This window comes from Nematostella vectensis, chromosome 9, assembly GCF_932526225.1.
Source record: "Nematostella vectensis chromosome 9, jaNemVect1.1, whole genome shotgun sequence".
NCBI lineage: Eukaryota > Metazoa > Cnidaria > Anthozoa > Actiniaria > Edwardsiidae > Nematostella > Nematostella vectensis.
This window is the reverse complement of record NC_064042.1, coordinates 5,582,349-5,597,771: the sequence shown is the minus strand read 5'-3', so window position 1 is coordinate 5,597,771 and position 15,423 is coordinate 5,582,349. Positions and strand designations below refer to the sequence as shown.

The following is a 15,423-nucleotide window of genomic DNA, read 5'->3' as shown; positions in this document are numbered from 1 at the left end:
TGATTAAAGCGTTTCCAAGTTGTGTCCTAGTTTGTGGTCTTATTCAACTGGCGACGCCTTCGTTACAGATACCAAGAACATGGCTAACCTGTTAAACAGATATTTTCACTCCATATTCAGCCCATCCGCCAGAGAGGAATTTGTTAGCGCCCAGCCTACCAACCGTGAGCCCGTGTTGGGTCTGGGCTCTATCCAACTCACTGTCCTTGAAGTACTGAATGTCTTACGAAATCTTGACTCCCATAAAGCCTGTGGAACGGATCAAATCCCTGGTATTCTGCTGAAAAACACCGCTCATCAAAACGCACCACCGTTATGTCGGTTGTTTAATCTGTCGCTGTCTCTTGGATCCGTTCCCGCGCTTTGGAAGGACGCAAATGTCACACCTGTGTTCAAGAAGGATGACCCCACCCTGGCAGAAAACTACAGGCCTATCTCTCTTCTGTGTATCCTGTCAAAAGTTCTTGAACGCTGGGTCTTCAAGCGCTGCTTCAACTTCATTTCCCCCAATATTTACCAGCTTCAACACGGATTCCTTAAGGGAAAATCCACCGTGACGCAACTTGTTGAAGTCTATCATGACATCGTAGACAGACTAGCAGGGGGGAAGGACAATGATGTCATTCACCTAGACCTTTCCAAGGCCTTTGACAAGGTCCCTCATCATCTGCTTATTTCCAAGCTGCAGCAGTATGGAGTCACGGGTTCTCTGCTGAAATGGTTTGTGTCCTACCTAACGGGAAGGAGGCAGCGTGTTGTCCTCGATGGTGTGTCCTCCTCTTGGCTGTCAGTGACCTCAGGGGTCCCACATGGATCTATCCTTGGGCCCCTGTTGTTCCTAGTATATGCCAACGATATGCCTAACTACGTGCAGCAAGGCTCAAACATCGCTCTTTATGCTGATGATTCTAAGCTCTGCCGCTCTATAGACACTGCAAGTTCTTCAACCTCGTTGCAGGCTGACCTTGACTCCCTGTACAGCTGGAGTCTAGAGCACGGCATGGAGTTTAGTGCATCTAAGTGTAAAGTGGTGCACATGTCAAAGAAGCGTTCCACCAAGCGTCCTCCGTACCCTTACCAACTATGCGGTCGCACCCTGGATCAAGTAGCGCAGGTGACTGACCTCGGCCTTACAATTACCAAAGATCTGTCTTGGGGTCCTCACATCGAGCCTATGTGCGCAAAAGCAAACAGGGTGCTTGGACTAGTGAAGCAGGTCTGTTCTGACATCCTCGACCCAACTACAAGACAGCTGCTAGACTGCACCCTTGTTAGGCCCCACCTGGAGTATACTTCTTGCATTTGGTCGCCTTCGACAGGCAAGCACAAAGCTCTGATTGAGAACATCCAGCGTCGGGCATCCAAGTTTATTTTGAACTATCCCGCCGATGTCTCATACACAGAAAGGCTGAAAACTCTTAAGCTCCTCCCATTAGAATATCGAAGAGACATAACTGATCTAGTTCTGTTATTTAACATACAAAATGGTGATGTGAGCATTAGTTTAGCTAGCCTTCTTTCTCCAGCCACGTCCCGTTACAATACTCGAAATTACCATCCTAACAATTACCGCCTTTTTTCCACTCACAACCAAAATTATTACAGGAATTTGTATTTCTTTAGAATTGTCAAACTTTGGAATAGTCTTCCTTCACTTATGAAATCTTGCACTACGCTTGCGTCTTTCAGATATCAGCTGACAACTCACTATTTAGAGAAACTTGCTTTTTACCAGAAGGCAAGTACAAATCTCTCATAATCATGAGCCTGACCTCCTCACTTTACATAAAGAATTCTGTTAGCATTAGCGTACTAAAAGGGGGGTACGCAAGGTGATGGCAAAACACGTTGTTTATTTATTGATGATTTGTAGTTGCGCCAACCTTCGATCCAATAACGCATCCACGGAGCAAAGGTAAGTGTGGTAGCGGAACAGTCAAGTATTGACGACAGACAGCACTTTTGGTTTGATTGTCATTTCTCGTGTGAGTCTTTACTTTTGCTTCATGAGAGACTCGTTATACTAAATCACAATAACTACGCAATAGTTACTGATCAAGGTTGAACTTTTTATTTGGTATCTTGCAACTAGTCGATAATTTTTGTGATTAAAGTTGAGGAGTTATATTTGTTTACCATAACAACAATAACCTTCAACAAATAACAGTCGCGGATTCAAACAATAATTTATGAATACTGTTTGTGTGTTTATAGATATATTAACTTCAGCCATTGCAGAACAAGATGGAAATGTTGTCGATCTTCGCAACATTACCCAACATGGTGCACATTAAGCACAGCATTGCTGTGCTCAGTAATGTTGTGTGTGTTTTTCAGCAATGTTGGCGGTGTTTCCACGGGACAACATCGGTGCAACATTGCTGGAACAACTTTTGTATTCGACCACAATCCAAAAGATGCTTCCTTGGTGTTACAACAACACTTTATTACTAGACACAGCATTTTTCGTAGCCGCCTCCGCAAACATCTTTATTTGCTTTTTGGGAATCCTGTGGGAAAGAAGAGCGAAATTTGTTTCCCTCTTTGGTGGATCTGACAAGTGTCACTTCTTCCAACATCATCATTTTAAATAGCTATCCCAATTTTTCTGCCATTCAACAGTCAATTCGTTTATATATTTGATTATATACTAATACCCTTTTTTTTCTTCCTATATCTCGAATATATGGCGGCTCACATCTGCGAAGACACAGCCTTGGTGGCCTTGGGTGTTATCGAACAGACGGTATACAAGTGATCACTTTGTATCATTTGACAGAAGGCCAATAGAATTTATCATTATGTACAAAGGTTAAAATGAAGCAGTTTCAATCAGTGTATTTAGGATTTACAAGATGTACAAGCTTTTTTAATAATATGTTGATGATGTAGAAGAAAAACGTTTAATTGATTTATTTATTCTTCTGTAAAAAAAGCTGTAAATTCCACTGTGCTTGTTACGAGAATCTATAAAAACAACACAATTCCTCGGCTTTTACTGCAACTCAATATGTGTGTTTTATCTGTTATCGCGAATAAACAGACGTACCAATGGTCCTGGGGGCAGTAAGGGGGAGGTAGAGTTGTGGGCTCTTTCTGTGCTGGTGGGGAAGGGGGGGCCTGGAGATAAGGATACCGTGAATTATCTAATAAATGCCCCCTATCATAAGAACGCCTCCTATCTAATGAACGCCCCCCTCCCCAAGGCTTACAAATTTGTATTGAACGCCCCTCTCTAACAAACGCCTCCCCTCCTTACCCTCCCTCCCAGCCTAAAATCAAACGACATAGGAATTCCGGTGATATAAATTCAAATTCAATTGCACTTTCGCTTAATCTGAGCTTGGTTTCATCTTGGTGACACTTGCTAAATGTGAAGAAACGCTTGCTACGAAGGTTATAATTTAACGTGATCCTGATGACTGGAACTAGAACCCCAAAGCACTTGGGTTTGTTATATTTTCATAGTTTGTAAAGTACGCCCCCCTCTAATAAACGCCTCCTACCTATTGAACGCCCCCCTCGGACCAACGACGCCCCGGTCGTTTATTCGATTATTTACGTTGCGCATGTTTTTTGTCACTTGACATCGGCAGGGATTTTCGCTACTTTAGTATTTAGCGAGGGGAGGGGGGAGGAGGGCTCTGATTTTTTTGGGGGGGAGGATCTTATTTTTTTTCTGCATGTCTAAAGGAAGGGTCCTAATCTTTTCACATCTCTAGGGGGAGGGTCCTACTTTTTTCCAACAAATATTTCGTGTGGAATAGTTCTTTGCTCCATCACATAAACCTCAGCATGGAACTCATTAATCTGCACAGTACTGTCTCCTATAGTTGTGTCACTTTTCGAGTCAACCATTAATTGGCCGTTGTGCAATTAACATGTATAATTTCTTAGCATCATATTCTAAAAGTCATCGTCAGATAAATGTTATAGAAGGGACATGGAGTAGGATTTATTACAATATGGTTCAATTTCCTCCGTTGACTTTGATGAGTCAATTAAATGACCGAGAGTCAGGTGACTTTTTTTCCTTCTAAAGGCCCATGACAGGCGCGTACACAGGGGGGTCCGCAGGGTGCTCTCACCCCCCCCCCCACCCCCTTGCAGCCTATACGTGGGTCATTTCTTATTAAAGAATCTTCAAATACTACGCTTTTTTCCATATGATACCTATGACTGCGCACCCCCCTTCAGCCAATCCGCTTGTATGTGTTGAAGAAAAGAAAGAGGAAGCCAAGGAGGAGGCTGAGCGACAAAAAAAGTTTGAAAAAGTATGACAACTATGATTGGGTACACCCAAAAAGAGATGGAAAGCCCAAGGAGCTAAAGATGTCGGCCCTTAGTCTATACATAGATAAGGAGAAGCTCAACTGCTAGAAGAGGATGTTGGAGGGCGATCAAGTCGATGCCATCACCTTTGTACGGAGGACTGTAGCAAACGCTAGGGCCAGAAAGTGGCAATTCAGAGGAGAAAACGTAGCGATGTGATAGGTCAGATAGTGATGGAGAACTTGATAATTCGGAGAGTGACTGATATAAGGTTGACAGACAGGAGACGCGCCTAAAAGGACTAGGTCAGGGCGGATTTGCCGTACTTGGAGGGTCCGTACAAATGACGTTAACAAGTGCACTTTCCATGAATTTCATGTTCACACACATTTGTGTTAGGGTTGTTTGTATGAGGGGAGAGCCATTTTTTATCCTATGGCTGGGGGGGGGGGGTACTATATTTGTTTTTCGTGTGTCTAGGGGGAGGGCCGCATATTTTCAACAAAAAAAATCAGAGCCCTCCTTCCCAGAGCCCTCCTTCCCAGAGCCCTCCTATCATGAATAACTTTCAATGCGATAAAAATGATACCCAAAAACGATGTCGAGCTGTAGTGAGTTTATGGTACTTAGGGAAAGTTCATTTATTATCCAGAAGGGGGGTCAGTGGGGAATACCGTGGGGAAAGGGGGGGGCTTGAGAAATTTCAAAGTCTAAAGGGGGAGGGCTTCGAAAAAATTATTGATTTTGAAAAGGGTGGGGCACTGATTCCTTGGGTGTTGTCCTTTCTATAAAATTTGCCCAAGTTTCAAATCAGACTTTTTGGTTCAACAAGTCTCGGTTTCGGGGCAGTTTAATATTTGGCATCCGCAATCCATGAGTCCAGGATATGTATTAAGCCACGCTTTACGTATGCAATGCAAACCTGTATATAAACTCTATACAATTTTTTCATGGTTTCCGCTAGATAATCTTTAGAAAATGCTTGAAAATATCAACAAAATGTTTTAATGCTACAAGCGCTCATCTTCGTCATTAACATCCTCGCTCATATCTGTGGTGCTGCGGTTTTCTTGCATGGAGAAGATCGACAAGCCATTTTGTTTGTGTATTATCTATAGCATCAACCTTTATCAGGTTGACAATCTGGATTTAGTCGCATCTTGGAAAATGTTGTTCCTCCTGAAGGGGGGAGGCAATTAATTTTAACCCTTACTTTTACCGAACTTCTAACGCCCCCACCCCCCTAAAATAAATGAACTTTCCCTTAGTGAGTTTATGGTACTTAGTTGTAGTGAGTTGTCTTGAGTTTATCCGTACCTAGAGTATTTGTTTTGTTATTTAGCGTCTTAGAGAGTTTCTCAAGGTTTCGTTTTTTCCCAATTTACCAATCTACGGAAATTGATGCTTTCTCGCGCTTTTTAAAGTCATTTAAATTTTTTTAAAGTCATAAAAAAATGCCTTGATATTTTAAGTTGATAACCAGGGTCGGATCTAGCTTTTTGCCAAGGGAGGGGGGGGTTGACCCATCATTATTATTATTTTACCTTCGTAACCATTATGGAATGAAAAGATACAATGAAAATAATGGAAAAAGACAGCCCAAGGGGGGAGGGGGGAGTTTAAACCCCTAACCCTCCCTCCCCCCCCCCCCCCCCGCAGATCACAAACGATAGAGACGACATGTGGGGACGGTACCGGGTTTACTTGGTCGCTGTTACAAACGCTACTTTACCAAAGTAATTTTAAGATGAAGATGGGGTATCGTACCGCATCCCTTTTGTATGCTCTCTAATGACGGCAAGCCCAAACAAGAGACCTTCACTGACACCCCGAAAAACATTTAGTTTCGTTTGAATAAAGGTTCTCGGCCAATGGGTGTTCGAAGGAAGACATTCCAACACAGCAATGCCAGTGGGTTACCCTTAGACTTGCCGTGACCTACATAATGATTAAACGATTATTGTTGACTTCGGAGGTAACGCACTTCATGCTTGCCGAACAAGTGCGCATGACAATCTTCATGCGTGACCACAATGATTGACAACATTCCAATCGTTTTTGCACTTGCTTCCTTAATACCAATTCTGGCTATACCAGAATTTCACTAGACCTAGACGATACCTAGAGTTACCTGCTCGCGAAGTGAAAACCAACTTTCTACCGGTGGTTGATGAATACGGAACGGGCATAGGTGCTCGATTTACGATTCACGAATATCTTGAAAACAATATGGACCCGCCTACAATTGGGGAGGGGCCAATTCCCGTTGACTCATAACTAAACAAAACGCATCATTAACCCCCGGCATAAGTTGGCGGTAAATTGACAAAAATGCTAAAGTTATAAAAATAGCGAGACCCATAACCTAGTATTAATTTCCCGCTTGGCTAGTACTAGCGCATCCCGACTCCAAGCAATAATTTTCCGCGTAGCAAGTAGTAGCGTAGCCCCGACACCCTGCGATATTTTCCCGCGTGACAAAAAACATGTATTCTTAATGTGCTTTAAATTACAAATCTCAATTTTACAAATATATACACTTCTGTTTCTAGATATTTCTCGCTACAAGCATCCCATGATATCTAGCGAAGCAATAGAGCTTGTCTCTATTGATAAGAACATTACAAATAAATCGCTCTTTCAAACAGAGAGGTAACACGGAGCTACACCAATACAATAATTTACCTTATTTAAAACTCTATTTTAGAATGAAATGGCTCCCTCATACAGAAAGATGTGTTGAACTGAAATTAAGCACACATTATTTACAACTTTATAATAGAGTAACATCGTCCATTTATACACTATGATATGTTGAGCTTTATTTAAGCTCTCATTATTTACATCTTTACGTGAGAGTAACATCGTCCATTTATACACTATGATATGTTGAGCTTCATTTAAGCCCTCATTATTTACATCTTTACGTGAGAGTAACATCGTCCATTTATACGCTTTGATATGTTGAGCTTCATTTAAGCCCTCGTTATTTACATCTTTACGTGAGAGTAACATCGTCCATTTATACACTATGATATGTTGAGCTTCATTTAAGCCCTCATTATTCACAACATCACGTGAGAGTAATATCGTCGCCGACTAAGATAAATGCGCCCCAGTAGTAAGGGTGGCTGTATTTGTCTTTGTCGGCGATTGTGTCGCGGATAGTCTGTTGGAGACTGGCACTAGCAGTCAGTCCGCTGACCAGATGGCCATAAAAACGCTTCATGAAGTAAAGCGTAGCCTCATCGCTGATCTGCCATAGTGTGGCAAGAACAGAGCGCGCTCCTGCAGCGAGGAACGCTCGGGTGAGTCCCATTACACCCTCGGCTCTGATCTCGCCTGTACCGCTATGGCAGCAGCACAGCACAACAAGACGCGCGTTGATTCGGCACGAGTAGATCTCCTCCAATGTCAGAAGGAAGTCTTTGGAGGGGGCGATTTCGTCATGTGGGCGTGGTCCAGGGGCTACTAGGATTTTCCCTGTCCTTGCGTTGCCATGCGATGCGATATGGATTATCCCGACACCCTCCTTGAGCTTGGCAAGGATCGCATTCTTTGTTGCTCGCTCTTCCATCAGACAAGTCACATCGGGCAGAAGATCGCGGATCATTTTTGCTTCTTCACTTGCCTTAGGGAGACCTGCAAATGTATCACTGAATGGCTTGACCTTAAGTTGTCCGAACTCATCGGGCCACTCAACGTTCACATTAGATCTCGGGTTGGCGACAACCAGCACACTCTGCTTGCTGTGTTTGTGTTCAGGACACTCCCTCAGCAGCTTGAGGGTGGACAGCGATGGGCCAGTCCGGATGCGTTTTCGCTCAGCCAAGAATCTCCCATCGGGGTCTTTCATGGCCCCAAATGGAATCATGAAAGTGAAATCTTCCGGAATGAACACCACTTCAGGCCCAGTGAGGTGATCCTCAATTGGAGAGATCAGCAGTCGGTAAAACACTTCTAGCGGGTCGTGGTGTATGGGTGTCTCGGGACCGCTTGGTAGGAGTGGTGTACACGTGTCATCCTCGTGCTCCTGCGGCACTTTAACAGAGGGGATTGCATCGCTTTCTTGTGGTATCCCTGTGGCTTGGCTCATTGGAGCTTGGGTAGGTAGTTGAGGTTGATTCTGTGTACCACCAGTAGCCTCACTATTTGTCGAGCTTGTTTCAGGGAAGTTCCCGTCTTCACTGTTCTCGCTTGGCTCGGCTCTGACCTCAGTCAACTTGCGAGCCCTCTCAATCTCGGTAGCTGTTCTCACGCCTCGTGCTAACACGGATGGCTGCCGTGACTCATCACCGTCGTCATCGCAGCTCAATCTCAGGGATCTGTCTTCAAACGATTCGTCACGGTTTAGACGAACGTGTGCATTTGCCTCATTTACCATCCTGTCTATGTAGTCTCGTAACCACTCTAGCTCTTTTCCATTGATTTCAGACTCGACGCTTGAGAATATTTCTTTTGGTACCGATTCGGTAACCAAGGGCTTCCCGCTTGCAAGTGTAAACAAATGAAGCCATTCTAGTGACAAGCAAATGACAACAAACGACGTATTGTCTTCACTGATTAATGAGCTTGTAAAGCGTGTGTCCTCGTCACTGGGGGCATTGCTTTCTAGTCCATATTTTTTCTGTAGGCTATCTTTGAGAGCGCGTGATCGTCCTTGTTCGCTTGCTAGTAACGCCTGTTCTGGTTTCCCTAGTATAATAGAGACGTCAAAAACTTCACGATATGTTATGATGTAAGTCTCTATAACGGTAATTTTCAATTTTTCGCGGCTTCCAAGGTTCATAAATACTAGTTCAAAAAGCCGTAAACTCTCTTTTAAACTCTTCTCTGCCTCTGGATGCTCCGACATATCCAGATACACGATACCTATGTTGTGCCATGTTTCAGCCTGACGAATCACGTCACCGTGTTTTTGAAAAAGAGCTAGTGCAGACCGGTAAAGCTCCATTGCTTCCACAGAATTATAAATTCGAGCAATATTAGCAATGTTACAATATGCGGTTGCTTGACCGTGCTCTTCCCCAAACTTCCTGTATATACATAACGCATTTTTGTAGTTCATCATAGCTTGACCATTGTCACCGAGGGAATAGAACATAACACCGATGTTGTTATAAACACCTGCTTTTTTACGCTCTTCCCCGAACTTCTCGTATATACATAACGCTTTTTTGTAGTTTTCCATGGCATGACCATTCTCACCGAGGGACTTGAACACATCACCGATGTTGTTATAAACAGTTGCTTGTTTAGGCTCTTCCCCGATCTTCTCGTATATACATAACGCATGTTTGTAGTTTTCCATGGCTTGACCATTGTCACCGAGGGACTTGAAAACAGCACCGATGTTGTTATAAACATCTGCTTGTTTACGCTCTTCCCCGAACTTCTCGTATATGCATAACGCATTTTTGAGGTTCTCAATTGCTTGATCTTTGTCACCGAGGGAGTCGTAAGCACAACCGATACCGTTATAAACAGCTGCTTGTTCACGCTCTCCCCCAAACTTCTCGTATATACATAACGCATTTTTGTAGTTCTCCATGGCTTGAACATTGTCACCGAGGTAGCTGTACAAATCACCGATACCGTTAAAAACAACTGCTTTTTTACGCTCTTCCCCGATCTTCTCGTATATACATAACGCATGTTTGTAGTTCTCCATGGCTTGACCATTGTCACCGAGGGACTGGTACACAGCACCGATACCAAAATACACATCTGCTTGTTTACGCTCTTCCCCGATCTTCTCGTATATACATAACGCATGTTTGTAGTTCTCTATTGCTTGACCCTCGTCACCGAGGGAGCAGTACGTATGACCGATTTTGCTATAAACATCGGCTTGTTTACGCTCTTCCCCGACTTTCTCGTATATACATAACGCATGTTTGTAGTTTTCCATGGCTTGACTATTGTCACCGAGGGACATGAACACAACACCGATATTGTTATAAACATCTGCTTGATTACGCTCTTCCCCGAATTTCTCGTATATACATAACGCATGTTTGTAGTTCTCCATGGCTTGACCATTGTCACCGAGGGAGCTGTACACAGCACCTATATCGTTATAAACATCTGCTTGTTTAAGCTCTTCCCCGAACTTCTCGTATATACATAACGCATGTTTGTAGTTCTCCATGGCTTGACAATTGTCACCGAGGGACTGGTACACAGCACCGATACCATAATAAACACCTGCTTGTTTAAGCTCTTTCTCAAACTTCTTGTGTATACATAACGCATGTTTGTAGTTCTCCATGGCTTGACTGTTGTCACCGAGGGACTTATACAAAAAACCGATATTGTTATAAACATCTGCTTGTTTACGCTCTTCTCCAGTCTTCATGAAGGCGTTTAGTGACTGCTTGTAGTAGTCCAGTGCCTTGTTGTAGTTATGAAGCTTGTTATAGGTACTGCCCATGTTATAATAACATGCCGCCTGCAGCTCTATGCTGCCTATTGCTTTTGCAATTTTTAGTGCCGTTGAGTAACATGCCAGTGCTTGGTCAAACAGACGCATCTCACGATACACCTTACTCGCAGTCCCATACACCCTCATCATCATCTTACTGTCTCTTATCAAGAAGGCGATGTCGTAGCACACCTTCAGTAACTGAATCTGCTGGGCTGGCGTAAGCGGACTGATCTCCGTCCCCCATATTAAGAGGAACCAGAAAATGACGGGCAGGTTTGGCAACACCCTTTGCACCCTCTCCCACTCGGCCACGCCCCAGTGAGTGAAGGGCTTCCCCTTATTATCCATCCCGCGGCTGGAGAAACTCTAGAATTCTGGATGAAAAGAAGAAAAAATATAGAAATAAAACTGGTAATGTATTATATATTATTATCGAGGAGAAGATTGAAACAATAACATAGATATATACAATCAAACATTCTACTGTAACATTCTACTGTAACTCAAACGAAAAGATATATTGAGTGTCACGTGACAAGTATAACGCAAGCAACAAAACACATGATTTGATATTTTATACTGATAAAGCTGCCAACGAGGAGCAAGTCGGCTTCAACTTGTACTTGAGGATTGGGATTCCTTTGTTTTGAGACAATAATAAAACCTTAACAGTCACTGAGTGAATTGTGACGTGCAGATTACACAGAAGTATGAAATTACTTACTTTAAAAGTATTGACTCCTGAAAAACAGGCTCGACGTATGCAGACACTGGAAATAAGCTTGTCTTGGACACACACCAGTTATTCAATTGATTCGGTTGAAGTTCGGTTCGACGTATACCTTATTGGAGATTTTCTGTTGTGAACCTTTCAAAAGAATAAAGAACAATAGTTTTTGCTTGAAATAATTTTCACAAGGTTCACCACATAAGATTTGTTTAATAAGCCATATTTTACACATAACTTGTGCTTAATTGCTGCGTGAAAGTATAGTTAATAATTATTTGACTTTCACAAGGTTCCCCACATAAGATTTGTCTAATAAGCCATTATTTTACACATACTAAAAAATCCTGAATCTCATATTTTTTTAAACAAATATTAAAAAAAGTTAGGCAGCATTGAGCTTTAAGTGTATTTTATGTTGTATTTTTTTTGTCTTACCAATCAAATTTCGCGGAAAAATATTAAGAAAGGCATTTTTGACATACAAGCTTGCACATGCCGTTAGGTTGCCTAGTTTTTACATTGAGCATCACTGTGCTAGCGTCCCGTCCTGGCCAGTCCATATTATGTATACATACTCACAAGGTTAGTTTGGCTATCCAACGGAGTCTCAAACTAGCAAAGGCCGCATGCGTGATCTGCACAATTGGCATCACGCTAGCCCGGTCGCAGCTTTAGATCACACATGGATCTTAGCTGTGGTTTAAAGCACTTCGTTCGAGCCGAAGTCGCCCTACAGTTTATTGCCGATGAAGTTTAACTGAGGCAAACCGGCTATGCCATGCTGACGAGTCCTAAAAACGACAAAACAGCTGTCCATGGCTGCCGAACTGCACGGGTAATAGACTGTGCTAGAGTCCCGTCCTGGCTAGACTGGTGCCAATGTGTGTATGCTAGTGTGCTTCAAAAGTCCACTTAAATAATGGCAGAAAGTTGGGTCCGACTTCCCCCCAAAAAAGGCGTTTCCATTTCGCTGTTTCTCGCGCTTGCGTTTCACTGATTCTCTAGTGTTGCGCTTTGGTTTTAACTGATTCTCTCTAGTGTTGCGCTTGAATTTCACTTATACTCATTTGTGTTGCGCTTGCATATCCACTGATTCTCACTTGTGTTGCGCTTGGGTTTCACTGATTCTCTCTAGTGTTGCTCTTGCGTTTCACTATTCTTTCTTGAGTTGCCCTAGCAATTCTCAATTGTTTTGCGCTAGCATTTACCGATTCTCACTTGTGCTGCGCTTGCAGGCGCGTACACAGGGGGGAGCGCAGGGTGCACGTGCACCCCCCTTGGCGGCCAAAAGTCGGTCATTTCTTACTAAGGAATCTTCAAATATTATGCTTCTTCCATATGACACCTATGACTGCACATCCCCTTCAGCGAATCCTGGGAACTAGCTCGCAAACGCTTACTACATGTACACACTTCGGTATATTTTAACTATGGTATTAGGTCCGACAAACTCCGACAAAGTGACCAGCTCGTGGTTACAAAAGCCTTTTAAAACGGTTTTAAAACATGGAAAGGTATGAAAATCTCACCACAGGGTACCCGCAACCTTAGATTTCTAAAAAAAAAAGAATTGCTCTTTATCTATGGATCCGCTAATGGTACCGCTGGGCACCGGTCTCAATATTAATTACCATCTCATAGGCTATAATTATACCAAATTTGGTGCTTTTTTCCGCTGTGAATAGGTTGAGCTCTTTTTTGCGCTTAGCGACCCGACTATTAGCAAGATTCCATTATATTTTTAAAACATATATTTTTAAAACATAATCTGATCATGAATTGCTATGCCATACCAGAGGGCGAATTTCTAAAAAAACATAAGGATTTTAGGGAGTGTTCAATAAATACACCAACGGGGGGGGGGGGGGAGATTTTTAATCAAGACACCTAAAAATTTCAGAGCCCCCGTTTCATTGTAAACATTGTTTTTCGGTGCCCCCCTTTCAGAACCCCAAAATTTCCAGAGCCTCCCCCCCCCCCCCCCCCCCCGCCCGCTTTACGACCTCAATAAACAAATAGGTCGTTAAATGTGGAAAAGGAATACTGGGAAGCTGCCCTCCTTGTCCGAGTTGATGATCCAGTCAAGTTCATCATTATTTCTGACTTCTTCATAACTTTCACGTTTCCGCCTTCATAATCTCATATTTTTTTTGCTTGTAAAAACATGTAAAATGGTGCAGGGTTGTGTTTGTAGGGATTTTTTTCCTCGACCAGTTTTTTCAGGAAATTGTTTTTTTTTCAAAATCGCATGTCCTCCCCTTAAAAGTCGCATGGTCCGCCCCTAAGGACGCCTGTGAAGGAATATACATTTGAAAATTTAAAAGCTACTTTAAATTTTGGAATTGCAGGAAAATAAAAGTCGAGGTTGGTATTTCTTTAAAAATACCTGAATATGGAATAAAAGTAATATAAAAAAGAAGATGCGAGTGAACATAGAAAAGAATTTTCTAAAACTCTATTTAGAAAACTACTAGCTTGAAGAAATTCCAACTCCCTTAACCCTATTCAGACCAGGCTTTTTAAGGCTTCCTCTGACCGGGGGGGGGGGGGGGAGGGGCTCTTTCGCCCCCCCCCCCCCCCCATCCGTTACTTTTGAACCATTGGAGCTCTTATGACCAAATTTTCAAAGAATCATTATCTGACAAAGAGGAACAAAATGATATATTGTGTTGCCATAGCAATATGACAATATGACGTGATTATGACGTCATTTAAGGACATATGGTCCTTATCATAATCAGTTCGTTTTCAAAAAGCGACCAATATTCTTCAAAAATATTGTCTTTGTGACGTCACGATGACGTCACTTAAGTGAGCAGAAACGAGCAACATTTCTGTTTTTGTTAGATGTGTATTTCCGTATGTCTTTTTTCGATAATCTTGCAGGAAGAAATATATTATTAGTGACACTGTTTCCATGACAACAATATATGACACCTGTGACGTCATTGATTGGTATAGTACCTTTAATATAGCATAAGTTTGCAACTGGACTCTTAATTAAAGTAATAATTTAAATATATTTCCCAAAAATGTTTTTTTTCAACTTTTTATTTAAAATAGAGGAATATAAAAAGGATTTTGCCAAATTTAGATGTTAGTTTAAAAAAAACCCAGCGAATTCTAGGGCAAAAATTGACAAAAATAACACCACCCATGTAAATTGTGTTTTTTCAAAATTTGGTATAAAACGTTTATATGAAATGGATTTACGTTGAGCACGTCGTATTAATAGTTGATCTTAACGACTTAAAGCGTTTTGCCTAATTTTAATTAAACCTATGTCAAAACTTGGTTACTATGATTACCAGGGTACACATATCAAAATTTTGTTTACACCAAACTGATCCTAGATAAATTTTAGGAAAAGTCATCGAATTTCAATGCTCTAGCCCTACTAGTTCAGAAATTATTACAGCTCAAAGGTGCTGGGGGCCTCAAAAGCCCAACCCCCACCCCCCCGGTTTGTATAGGGTTAAACCTGCTAGCAGGCTCTCATTCGGGATTATACGAAGAAATGAAGCAGGAAAACTTTTCTATTGAATCGCCCGCTCTTCTTTTTGTGCTTTTGCAACCCGTTCCAATTCGGCTACCGTATTCACATTACAGCACAGGCCTGTGCATGCTGGTTATATCACAGGTAGCCCAAGCTCACTGTGTGTATGAATAAATAATAGTGGTTCACGTTTACAGTAAACATATGGGATTGAAATAAGCCGTTCACTTTACTATGAAAAGAAATCTTAAAACTCTCAAAAATATTCTGACCTGACAGTGGAGTCTTAAATGTGGTCAGGGTGAAGTTTGAAGCAATTTGGGCTTGCATTTCGAGAACAACGTAACTCATTCGACTTGGAAGCGAGTAAAATAAGCACACGACGCTGAATTCTCCGAATTCTCTTAGAATATATTATGACGCAAATTTACTACCGCAGTAGAAAAAAAAGTAAGCCCTATTTGCTAGAAAACATGTTCCTACTCAACGATATTACAG

General features: G+C 42.2%; 2 protein-coding genes across 7 annotated transcripts in view; one reads left to right on the top strand and one right to left on the bottom strand.

Moving 5' to 3' along the window:
• LOC116605798 overlaps positions 1–15,423 on the top strand; it is a 49,657-nt gene that overhangs the window by 22,367 nt on the left and 11,867 nt on the right. The gene's annotated exons all lie outside the window — the stretch shown is intronic.
• The window catches only part of LOC5499909 (tetratricopeptide repeat protein 28), a 30,763-nt gene that overhangs the window by 14,593 nt on the left and 747 nt on the right, over positions 1–15,423 (bottom strand). Inside the window, exons 1-3 of one of the 3 annotated variants that reach the window (XM_048732033.1) lie at positions 12,009–12,641; positions 11,424–11,567; positions 10,375–11,073 (exon numbers count right to left, since the gene is read on the bottom strand). In XM_048732033.1, coding sequence (XP_048587990.1) covers positions 10,375–11,047 — 673 coding nt within the window. In that variant the 5' untranslated portion in view covers positions 11,048–11,073; positions 11,424–11,567; positions 12,009–12,641. Of the gene's footprint in view, positions 1–10,374; positions 11,074–11,423; positions 11,568–12,008; positions 12,642–15,423 lie in introns of those variants that run through there. The other 2 variants (XM_048732032.1, XM_048732034.1) reach the window with 2 other exon arrangements.